The sequence below is a fragment of the Falco biarmicus genome, chromosome 11 (assembly GCF_023638135.1).
Source record: "Falco biarmicus isolate bFalBia1 chromosome 11, bFalBia1.pri, whole genome shotgun sequence".
Lineage (NCBI taxonomy): Eukaryota > Metazoa > Chordata > Aves > Falconiformes > Falconidae > Falco > Falco biarmicus.
The window spans coordinates 2,604,524-2,617,331 of record NC_079298.1 but is presented as its reverse complement, the minus strand read 5'-3'; the positions used below and the strand labels follow the sequence as shown (position 1 = coordinate 2,617,331).

The window sequence follows — 12,808 nt, the reverse complement described above, 5'->3', positions numbered from 1 at the left end:
CCTGTAGTCTACCCGGTGTGAATAAACCTCAAAACATAAGCCGAGTGAAATAATAGCCAGTAAGGCACTTTTGTCAGAAGGGACACAGCTTCCAGGCCGAGCACTTGGTCAAAGGGAGACATTCCATGTTACCGAGAACAGTCAGTCTATTCTTCGCCATCATTGCTCTGACAACCCATTTGTAGAAGAACACTTACTGACTGCCCCAGAATCAGCTTGACATTGCATCCATCAAAATCTTTCTCTGTTCTACAGCAGAACATGGAACAGTAATCTATTTCGTATTTTCAAATATTGACATTTAAAAGGCTATTCAGCATCCTCCTAACAGCCAAGAATCAGCTGCTGAGTAGCACTTGGGAAAAAAAAAACCTCAGCGTTAAGAAATGATCCCATCTTTCTTGATTGTTTTGTTTCTGGGGTCACTTTTTTCCTTTTTTTTTTTTTTTTTTCTTACAAGATTTGAAAGCTGGACATTAAAACTTTGGTATAAAACATGGAAATGAGAGCCATCCATTAATACGTCCTAGGGAGACACAATGAATCCAACCAGCACCAAACCAGACATGCCTGCGTGGATGGGATAGCGGGAGTTTTCTACTGTCTCTCGGTTTCTGCATTCTGCTTGTTCATGACCTTCAAGGGAGTTCCTCCTACTCGCGCACAGGGCCTGTCTGCAGAGCCACCCTGCCTTTCCGCAGAGCCCACAGCCGGGCAGGACCGCTGGCCTGCCAAGCCCTTCCCTGGCGCAGGCGGAACGATGGGGTCTGGGGTCCTGCAGCATCACCCCCAGCCGCGCCACCGCCACGGAACCGCCAGCCCTTGCCTGCACCCCGCTCCCACGGCCCCAGAGCAAAGCACAGCCGGCACCACTCGCTGTGGTACAGATGGCCACGTGTGCCCCTCTGAAGTGAAGAGCAGAATTCTGAATTTCAGATTAAATCAAGGAACAAAATAAACATCCAAATCCATACATGCCATTCCCAGGACCTCCTGCGTGGTGTCTGTCTGCAGACTCTGGCCCACAGGATTAGTTAGAAACCATTATAATAAGTTAGTCCTAAAATATTTTAAGTGATTCTTTCCCAAGTAAATACTTGCATTGATTTCTACTTCATTCACTAATAGCAATTTATATTTAAAAAGCCAATTTTAATATTAAATCATTATAATTTATTCAATTTCTTGATTACAAAATCTACATGATATTGCTTTGTATTTTCACAGTTCTCATTAAGAAAATGGCTTTTAAATTTTCTTCTCAGAAATGATGATCACTTACATTCTAAATCATTTCACAAAATAGCGAGTGGAGCAAATTTATACATATATATATTTTTACTTATATAAATAATAATACAATTTAAAACTTTCAATTTTAGAAATTCCTTTAGTAAATGCATAGGTTTGTTACAAAAGTCTTCTAATCAAATAACTGTATACTATTTCTATTATGTTTTATTCCTAGTAAATTCTATGGTTACATTCATATGATAAAAAAAGCACACTGTATTCAGAAATACACTTTTATCAGTTGAGCTCCCAGTAAGACACTCAAGTCCAGTAGAAATATAGATTACTTAATGCAGTTTCTTTAGCTGCAAACTAATCACACAGTAGTAGGAGAAAAAAAAAAAAAAAAAGCTTTAGCACATGGTGGTAATTCAGACCAGCAGCTTTTAAATCACAGAACGGTGACACAACACATACCCCAAAAACTCATGGACTTAATTCTCAGAAGAGATTAGAATAATGGGGGGTGCGTGTGTCTACATCCAGTGCCACGCATGTTAACGAGAAAGGAATGATGACGATGATGAAAAACATCAGTCAAGTCTGATTTTTTCCAAAGGTAGGTTAGTCAGCCCTTTCTGAAAGTCAAGTTTACTCTGGGGTATCTCACGAGGAGTTGTCAAAAACAGAAGATGCCCATGATCAGTAGTTACATTTGAAACTGCACACCTTTATTTTACCTTGTTTGAGTCCTAAACTGAACCACTCATTTCTGCCTCAGGGAAAGGCGCCCGCTGGCTCTCAGGGAACACGTACAGCTACCCCTGCCACTTGCACCTCGGTTCACCGGATTTCAAGATCGCACCATGCCCATGACTGCAGATGCACAGATGGTAATTACTTGTGCATCAACATGACCCTGGAGCTGCTGCACCAAGAACAGCTTTTCTGCCTTTGTAGCGGTTACAGCTGTCACAAGCTGGAGCCTAATTTAGAAAGCAAACTCACTTTGGGATGTGGATCGTCAGTAAATTTTCCCCAGAAGCTTGCATTCAGATTATCTGGAAAAGAATATGCCTTTCTCTTTGTGACACTAATGGACTCCTGGGGCTAAAAAAGTATTTCCAGGTGCTGAACGCCCGTGACAGACCCGGCAGAGGTATGGCACGTGCCACTCCTGGAAAGCCAACAGTAATGGAATACCTTATTCAGTACAGTTGAATCCATGAAAACCGGAGGCAGGCCTTGGTAGAGTTGTGTCCTTGGGGACCCATGAGACTAACAAATTAAAACCTTTCTGGCTCAGCTCATAGCAGTAACAGACTTGAGAACTACTCCAGTGTAAGATTTTTTCCATGAGCAGAGCTGTTACTGACCTCAGTGGCAGTTCTGCTAACAGGAGGGTCATAAAACTGAACAAAATGTTAATGTGCTTTCTACCAATAGATTTTGTACTAATGACCGGGCAAATCTAATAATCCAAAAGAAAACTAAATCTTTTGGAGCATCTCTCAGTAGCCAAATAGTTCACCCTGCATCATGAGAAGACTCAAGTTCAATGTCTTAACACCTTACTGTGAGAGCCACTGAGAGCCTCGAGACCCACAAGAAGAGCCCACCTGGCCCTCAGCACCGACATGGTCATCACAGTGTCTTGTTAAGAAGCGCTCCCGAGCTAGGCAGAGGCAGTGGAGCTCCTTGTACACATATACGGCCAAGACTTTCTTCCAAGGGAAAAAAAAAAAAGACTGCATTTGATTTTCTTTTCAGTGAAGCTCAACTTCCTCGTAATGCAGAACACAATCAGAGACTCATTAGAGATAGGGGGATATTAACACAAGTGCATCTCTCTCAGACATCAGCTAAAAATGATACATTCACCATCTTGTACCAGATGAAACCTCATTTGTGTGAACCACAAATCAAGTGCAGTGGGACCTTCTCTCAGTTACATTTTAAGCACAACGCACAGAAAACTTCACTTTAGGCAGTACCAGCTATAGTCTTCTCTGACTACCATCTTTGGACCTGCAGGGTACCATCATTTCTTAAAAGATGTAGTTGTGGATGTGATTAAAATATCACTACATTTTTCAGTGTAGGGAATAATTAATGAATGTATAATCACAGTTTAAATAGCTGTGAACCAGCTTGTACAAAAAAATACAATCATAGCACCATATTTACAAATTTAGTACCATCTCCTGGTTAACTAGAGAGTCTTGAACTATCTTTTTATGGCTAATTAGGTTACATGTTAGTGCTTTCAAAAAATTGCCTGAATTTCTTTTACAAATATACACTTATAAAAAGAAACATTATCAAAACTGCTGTCATCTAAGGCAGCAACTTGTGTTACAAAAGTTATTAAAACATTATTATAGACTTAAAAAAGCTTCAAATTTACTTTTTCCTTTTCATAGGCACTCTATAAACTAAAACGTGGCCTTGTCTTCACAGCTGTTAGTTTAAGCATTTAAACTAGTTAACATTATCAATGTTGCTCACTTTTTTAGATATAAGCAAAAGGAAAAAAGAATCACCCATTAATCAGAAGCATAATTTACATTTTTTACTTTTGCCTACTTTGTACACGTTTTAAAAGTGACACTGTTTTGATGTCGAGGCTTAGTTTATGTTATCCCACTGCCTTCTTAGGGCTTAGTTCCTTCTTCCCTAGAATTTGGTGAAGGCTAGCTGACATGAAGTAGGGTTTTGCTGTAGATCCATCATTTCTTTCCAGATCTTCACCTGAATTTACACAGCAAAAGCAACCAAAAAGCAAACAGCAGTACAACCACACACACACACAGACAGAATTGAAGAAAGGAGAGAGCAAAAGAACAAACATTAAAAAAAAAAAAATCTCAATCAAGGCAATTTAGCTGTATCAATAAGCTGATGAAGGACAGTACAATTTCTATTTTCTCAAACCAGAAGAGGTTTTACACAAAGCAGACAAACAAACATCTGGCCATTTCTAAATGATAGCACTGTACCCTTTTTATCCTCTAGTTCTTTGGTTTGGCAGTATAGGTGGAACTTTTCAGAAACACTCACACCTCCACTGAAGTCTGGCATTTTGGCTACTTCTTGCTAGAAAATTTGTCCCAAAGAGCACTGTGGATTTAAACACTTTTAAAAACTGGACCCTTTTTTACTGTCAAAGGTAAAGTTCTTTTGAAAACCTGATGCCACAAGCGTGCAATATTCTATATGATCTCTATTGTCCGTTACTGAATGGAAGCATGGGAAGCAAAACAGAATATGAATTTAAAATAACGAGGTAGATGTATTACTTTTTTTTCCTTCAGAAGGTCATGACTAAATCACCTGTCTGGGTTCAGCCCAGTATTTGTGCCATGCAATAGTCACAGACCAGTGAAAAATTTCTCAGTGATGGGCAATCTGGAAGGAGTGTGCAGTGAAGCACAATCATTGCAAATGCAACCCTGCTGAAGCAAAGCGTGGTATCTGCAAGGCCAAAAAGACAGCACGAGTCGTAAGAAATGACCGAAGAGGTCAAAGGAAGCAAACCTTCGTAAATCTCCATGGCAGTATATACCATGTGTCTTTGGAATAAATTGAAAAAAAAATCTGTTAATTTTTGAGACACCAACAAACTTTCTAAATTTTATTAGTTTGATCACTTTCCATGCAGTGTCTTGACTGTGATCACGTTTCTTTAGAACCAAAGTCCATAACATGAAATAAACAGGACGTACTTCTCAACTAGACAACAGTTTTCAGTTTTGTGACTGATTTTATTCCTGTAATTCTTTGGGAACACAGTATTTCCACAATCATGACTAACCTTAGGTTCCTGGGGAAGCAGGGTTAGGAAGGTGGGTGTTTAAAGAAAAGAAAGAATTTATGCTATTGTAAAATGAGAATCCGTATTACTGTTTATATCTTGCTTCAGTGATCCACTGTATATATGCTAGAACAAGGCTATGACTATTTCATTATTCCTTTAGTATTACCAAATAATCCATCAATTGCAAGAACAATCACTGCCATGTAAATTCTACTTGAACCTACCAGAATGACTTTTGCTATAGAAAAACTGTATCTTTATTTCTTTAATTTAGTAAAACTAGCAAATGAAATGTATTTCTTAATAAGTACATCCTCTTCTTATAATCATGTCCTAATTTGAGACCAACAGATTTCTTTCGTGATTTTTGTATGCTCTGACAGGACACATTGAACAGCAGTCCCTTTGATGGTGCCCATGACTGCTTGCCATTGGGGGGTCCAAGGGACATACAGCTTTTTAAATGGTGTTTCACACAAATTTGAAGGTAATTCAGCATAATTGTTCAGGGACATTAAGGTGAAAACAAAGGACTACCTATATACCAAAGAGTAACCTTGTTATTAACACAAGGTTTGAGTTAATCATTGCTGTGCAGGGCTCTTTGCAAAGCACCCAGAAGCAAATTCTTAATGAAAGTTAAGGAACATCTGAAAAACAAAAGCCAGATATCCCCATGAGCCACACAGCCACCCTCCATTACTTAATCTAATTAAATTTGAATACTAAAACACTTCTGCATTGAAGAATGTATCAAGGAGCCAGTCTGAAAAGCAGAAGCAGTTCCTTTTTCGCAGTCTGCTAGCATGTCACCAGAACTCTACTCTTCTTCCCATGATTTGCAGGCGTATCAGCGAAAGAAAAGGTAGTACTTACAAAAGCAGAGGAAAAGCGTGTCAACACACATTGCATAGACGCTGAAGAACGCATGTGCAACTAGGTAGGAGCCAATAATGACCGTCTACAAAAAACAAACCACAGTAAAACCCCAAATTTAGTTTGGCACCAATGTGGGAGTGTTAACACAAGTCAGAAGCCTAGTCTACTAAGCAAATGTGGGAGGGTTTAATGGCAGTTTCTGACCAAAAATCACTACTGCTGTGGAAAGGCATCACAGGTTTAAGACACTGTGTTCTATCTAACATGCAGTAGCTGCTGGTTTTCTAGCTGCAAAATCGGAGCCATTTCAACCCCCAAACAAAATATATGCCCAGAATACTCTGAACTCCTTCAAGATTATTCTAAAGAATCGCTCATCTGGAGATGTTCAAGAGTCTAGGGGGGCTACAAAAGGAGAAAGACATGCACTGAAAGTCCCTTCCACTAAAAGCCACACCATCTTCAGTGCCTCACCACCAGCCTTTGCTGTCTGGGAAGTCTGAGCAAAGCAGATATGGAACCTAGTTTTTCTGAAGGTGCAGTTACTGCAGTGCCACTTCTGCCTGAAGTATCCAGAGAGGCCTAAAGCAGCAGATCAGTCCTCACGTCAGTGGACAGTATGCCACCAAGAAGACGACAACAGGGCCTGTTATCAGACCATGCCTGGGGTAGTCTGAGCACCTCAAACTGCCCTCAGCGTTCAGGATATTAGATGGTTGCCTTACCAACAATGGTACCCAGTAGTAATTTAACGTTGGTGCTTCCTGTGCAAAGACTGGTATTCTCTGTGTGAAGAAAAAGAACGCAAGAACACCTGCAAGAAGCACAGAAGATTAGTGATTCCTATGCCAAAGCTGACTTCCTAATGCCTAAAGAATGGATGAGATAAAACAAACAGGTGACAAGATCCAAGGTTGGTTTAAATCAGAGTTTGTAAACAAGAAATTCCTCCAAGACTAATCATCTGCTGGATCTGTATTCTAACAGAAGAAACATGTCAAATGAGTCAATTACCATAAAAATATTTATGGGCCCAGAAAGACATTAATGAATTTTTTAATCATTCTGTTGGATTTAACAGTAAAATTAATAAATAATGATAAACAAGCCAATGACATGGGATAACGACCATTGGGTGGATCCTTTCTAAGACACAAAAAGAGTGAGAAAAATTCTGCTGCTTTAAATTTTGCTGCTTGAAGAAATACTTAATTATTTCAGATTGAAAGGAGAAACGGCAGTGCTCATGATAAGCACAACAATAAGTTTAGAACAGACCAGTATCCTCAACACAAATCGCTCAAAGAATTTATTCCTGAAGAGGATAAAGACACAAATTAATTTCAGTATTTCATGGCTTACATTTCAGAGAATATGTCTCCAATCAAATTTGCTACCCCAGTTTGAAAGTCATTCTACAGTAATGACAAAATCTTTTAGATCTGTTCTTGGTACTAATTTTCAATTTTTTGTTAAAATATAATTAATTAGTAATGTTGAAAAGTATACAGCATAGATAATACAGTTATTTGTAAAATAATGCTTTGAAACTGCTGTGAAAATTTAGAAAAAAATATAAGGGAATACTGCCAACTTGAATTTCTGGAAGTGTTTCACTTAAAAAAAAAAAATCACTTTTCTGTCACAGAAAAACATGAGTAATATACTTTGATGTTTACTGGTAACTAAGAAAATGCCATAAGGGTGTTAAAAATACCCTTTTTCTTTTACTGCTGCTTATAGCTATAAAGGGCTTGAACACAGCAGAGCTTTAGGCCCATCGCCTGCAGACCTGCACCACCTCCTCTTTGTACACATGCTGTCTGCTACCAAGTAGATCTCATTTGCACTCATTTGCAATTTTGTTCACTTCTGAAAGGAGAATCAATTGTGGCTGACTTACTGGATGTGAATTTAGTTTGATACAGCTATGATGCTTTGGCTGCAGAAGTCCTTACCTCAGCAACAAATGCAAGAGCTGTAAAAGCAGTTATGGAAAAGACGCTGTCAACAACACACAGGGGGAGAGCCAGCGGTTGGGGGGAAGGGAAAGGGCGTGGGGTGGGGGAAGTATTTTAGTTCAGTCTTGCAAATCCTACAAACAGGGGAACAGCTTCCCAGGACAGCCAGACCAGTGAGAACCTCCAGCTGTTAACTAAGCATACATGAATATGGCAGGCATACTTGTAGGTACCAGAAAAAAGAACATACTGTTTGATAAAAATCTACTAGCTTACCTACACCACCAGCAACAAGAATTTTCCCCAGGAATAAAAGGAAGTCTGTCACTTTGTCCAGAACTGCAACTCTGTTCAGCAAAGGACAAATGATACACAATCATCACAAACCAGACATTTGTGTTCTTTCTCCTTAAATCTATGGATAACTGATAAACATGACCAAGAAGCCATTTTCTGCTGGTTTCACAGGCTGACAATGCAATGCAGAAACACAACACTGAGATGGGCTTTATTACAGCCTAATCCCAGGAGGCAAAAAAGCACTGAGCCTCTTGTTCAGTTAGGCTTTAACACAGCAATACCATTATAGCACTTGAAGACTGTTTATTGCTCTTGCTGGTTGAAAAAAAACTAAACAAAAGCATCAAAATATTTTTATTTCAGCCTTTCTTCTAGGGTCAAAGATAAGCCAGCCCAGAAGAGGCAAAGTACACACTAAAAAAACCCAAAGCCACGTTTGCGTAGATTGCTGGTAGGTCTTCTTTTCACTTGGTCCTATCTGGCCACATTTCATGATCCCATAACATGCAAAATCTACTGTTTTGAAGATATCATGGTACAACACAGAAGGCAGGAGGCCTCAAAGCAGGGAGACAATCACAGGTGAATGAATGAAGGTAGACAGAAAAATTGACAGTAAAATCTGCAACCCTCATGGAAAGCAACAGCAGGGAGTTTCTGCCCAAAATCCTGCCAGTCTGTCTTATCAGAAACTGCAGGTAAATAATGGGATGGAAAATGAGCTTTGTATCATCAGCCTCAACAGTGCTGAAGGCTATGGATATACAGCACTGACTACCACGAAGGATAAAATGTTAAGAAATATTGAAGAGAACAAATCTTCATTGACCTGTCAGAATTCAGAACAGGCAAAATACAGAATAAAAAAAATATCTCTGAAATGATAGAATTATATGCCTGGCTTTTAGCTATTCTTACTGATAAAGCACAAAGGACAGTGAGGCGATGTTCTGAAAGGAAATGAAGGCAGATTCTCTTTCGTGTTGCACAGGCACTACATGGTGTGGACGCCACTGTACTGATATTAACGCAGAGTAACAGAGTGAATGCATTCCATTCTCCTCCCATTTCCATCTTAAGCATCCCTTTAATTTTCCTCTTTCAGCCTCCTCCTCCATTCCCCTCCTCCTCCCAGTCCTTTAACTTAAAAAAATTTAAACCACCGAACCAGTTTTACTGTGTCTCTTGCTTGGTAATTAGATGGTCTGCTATTGTATTAAACACGGCCTGCTCCTAAGTTATTCTCCCATAAATTTTTGATCTCACAGTAGTATAGGAAGAGCGAGGAGCAATGAAAAGTACTGATGAGAGCAGGGAGTTTGGCAGCAGTCTTGGTAGTAGGGAAAAGGGCCAGGGGAGTTCCCAGCACCAGGGGAGATCTGGTTGTATTAAAGATACTGGTTTTGGAAGCAAAGTACTCTCTCTTCTTTATTGCCACTCTGATACCTTGTAAGCTTTCTGGATGACACTGAAGACACAGGTGTCTCTGCTTTCTTCTTCATAGGCAGTGAGCAGACCAAAGCTCAAGAAATGCACATATGGCAGGTCACAAGCACCCCATTCCTGTACATCCATAGATCTCTCAGGGGCTCCATTGGTTCTTTGGGAGGCACTATTACAATCTACTGGGTGCTTATGAATTTAAAAGAGTAACCACAAGGAAACTGTTAAGATTATATCAGCCTTGCTTAGGGTACTATGCTGGACAGCCTGCCGTTACACACTGAGTGCTAGAAGTGAGGGTCATGTCTGAGCACAGAAGCAGCATACAACAATATTTGGAGGAGACATGGGAGAGGAAATAAGTGTGTCTTCAGAGCGCAATAGCAGGAAATCCTGACATTTCCAAGGACTGGGAGATGGCCCCTTACCTCACCACATTCCGCATGAGCAAAAAGAATGCTTCCTTTGCCGAGGTGCAGAAGTTTTTACCATATATGGCAATCTGCAAAACAATAGTAGCTGTTAAGAATTTTAAATTATGAGAATACCTCCTTGTATGCCAGAATCTTACTGTGTGTAATACATAGTTCTTTCTAATATGTGGCCTTGAAACTCAGACGAACACAAAACACTTCCCCCAGCCACCTGCTGCCTCTCAGTGCTTCCCACCAGGCTGGGACAGAATATTATCCATCCTTCCCTTTCAAATCACCCAGTGATGAGCATGCCAGTCCCTGTGACCTTGCAGGCAGTAGACTCAGTACTTAGTTTGCCAAGTACAGCAAATAAGATACTTGCTGAGGGGTCCTTCTGACTTTGCTAGCTACCAGCACTAGATTTACAGTCAGTGGAAAGGCACAGGCACTTGTAGAGCAGAAGTGAGTTGACTCCTATAGGCATCTCCTTGGACCTGATACTGCTCTCACTTAAGAAGAAATCAGCAATGCCAGTACCAAGTCAGTGGATTTATATCACCATAAAGTAAAGCAGCTAAAGCTGTTCAGGAATCCATTTCTTCTTCCTGGAACAGTGTCCACAAGGGTAAGTTGGTAAGGTATATTAGAACAGCTCTTGGTGAAGTCAGTTTACCAACCGTAAACAAGACAGTCAAAAAGAATACTTCTTCAAGATGGCATTAATTTGAGATATAAATTGCATGAACATGGGTTATAACGGACCATTACAGCCACCTCCTTTAAGACAAGTCTATGACTGCACCATTTAATCACTGAAATTACTTCCAGTCAGAACATCCTAGGCTGAAATCTGTGTATGTTTATACAGGTGAAAACTGGAATCTCCTGGAAGTTGAGAAGGGTTATTTTAGAGAAATATCACTGCTGCTGCTAGTAGAATTTATGCTTTTGACTTCCAGGAGGAAATACAAATACCACATGCCTTCTGCCCTCCTTACTCAAACACTGCCTCCAAATAGAAGCATCATCAACATGCAGCATGAAACAAGCTAATATTCCTGTTGAAATCAGGATTTCAAGTGCTGAATCAGAGGGGGGGTTAACCATTTATGCCATCCCCTTCTAATGACTTTGGGGGGTGAGGGGGATGGACATGGACAGGCATGAAAAGAGGCCGAGTTTAGGAGAAGAAGAAAGATCTTACTTTTTCGTTGTAGGACCATATGCATTTCCTAAAAACTTCCATAAATCCCATTATTTATTCATCAGATTCTAGTACTACTGGCTGTTGTCCAGCTAGTAGTGGCTAGGGTATTTTAGTGTCCCAGATAGGGGAGACCACATGCAGAGAGAACACGTACCATGATGTAGGCATTTCTGTTTATAAATTTTAAGAATTTTTCCAAACACCAGAAACAGCATTTGAGGCAGCAGAGTAGAAATCTAGTGAAGGAGTTCTGTGTACCTGAAAAAAAGGAGAGAGTACATCACACATAGAACTCATGAACAGTCTTCAGAACACAAAGTATTCAGAAGAAAATGTTAAATTGTGACAAAAGCAGACACTTTTATTTCTTTTCTTCTAGGTATGGACTCTTTCAACCAAATTTATCTCACCTGCTTTTGATTAGATCAGATCCACATCCCACATGAACTTTGCATTAGGCTCCCATGGACAAAGACTCAATTTGAATAAATCAGCACAGATTCACTGGCTTCACATGGAACTACAATGGCTAAAAATAATGTGGAATTTATCTGTTTTCATTGATGAAAATACCTCTTGGGAAAGTAAGGAAGTAATTTACCAAAGAAGGTCTTAATAACCTACAGCAGAATCATAAATCTCACCTTTCAGTTTGTGATCCAAGTACTCCAGTATTACTCTAATAAGCTGGACAACTGCAAGAATTAAGGCTCCAAAGGCCAGTGAACCTGTATGGTATCTAGAACAAAATAAATTACTGTTATGTTGTGCATATGTGCATATATACTATTATATACATATGTGTGTGTGTGTGTATATATATATATATAAAAGTAAAATTGTAACTGGAGGAAGGTCCATTAGTGAGAATTACATATTCTAATGGACCTTCATCCTGGTCCACCAGAGAGGAACAGGATGAAGCCACTGGTGCTGCTGGTGTTTTTGTGAGCACTGTGTGCGCCCATCTGTTGCTCTATGTGGACAGCTGTGTATGTGTTGTGTACATGTATCTGGGTGTGTGTGCCTACTGGGAATACCTGCTTGGCCTTGTCACTGGGGGCACATGGAGCTGCAGCAGCCTTGCCGCTATTGGGCTACACAATCCAGCCTCCTCTTAGCAATGAGATTTTCCTGATCATACTGGTTTTGGATGGAATAGAATTAGTTTTCTTCATAGTAACTTGTATGGTGCTATGTTTTGGATTTGTGATGAAAACAGAGCTGATAGCACATCAGTGGTTTAGCTGTTGCTGAACAGTGCCAGGGGCTGTTCTGCTCCTCACCCCCCCACAGGCAGCAGCTGGGGGGCACAGGGAGCTGGGGGGGGACATGCCGCGCCAGCTGCCCCCCCCCGAGCCCAGGGGTACCCACCCCGTACGGCCTCACGCTCAGCATGGAGCGCTGGGGGAAGGAGGAGGAAGGGGGCTGCGGGGAGTTATGGCATCTGTCTTCCCCAGTCACCGTTAGGTGTGATGAAGGCCTCTTGTCTGGGGGATGGCTGAACGCTTGCCTGTGATGGGAAGTAGTGAACTAATTCCTTATTTGCTTG

General features: G+C 40.5%; 1 protein-coding gene across 3 annotated transcripts in view; it reads right to left on the bottom strand.

The window, feature by feature from the left end:
• Positions 1–1,150: 1,150 nt before the first annotated feature.
• The window catches only part of SLC44A5 (solute carrier family 44 member 5), a 94,329-nt gene continuing 82,671 nt past the window's right edge, over positions 1,151–12,808 (bottom strand). For 2 of the 3 annotated variants that reach the window (XM_056356229.1, XM_056356230.1), the window contains exons 16-22: positions 11,901–11,995; positions 11,411–11,514; positions 10,062–10,135; positions 8,167–8,237; positions 6,655–6,743; positions 5,927–6,011; positions 1,151–3,984 (exon numbers count right to left, since the gene is read on the bottom strand). In XM_056356229.1, the coding sequence (XP_056212204.1) occupies positions 3,872–3,984; positions 5,927–6,011; positions 6,655–6,743; positions 8,167–8,237; positions 10,062–10,135; positions 11,411–11,514; positions 11,901–11,995 (631 nt within the window). In that variant the 3' untranslated portion in view covers positions 1,151–3,871. The other variant, XM_056356231.1, reaches the window with a different exon arrangement.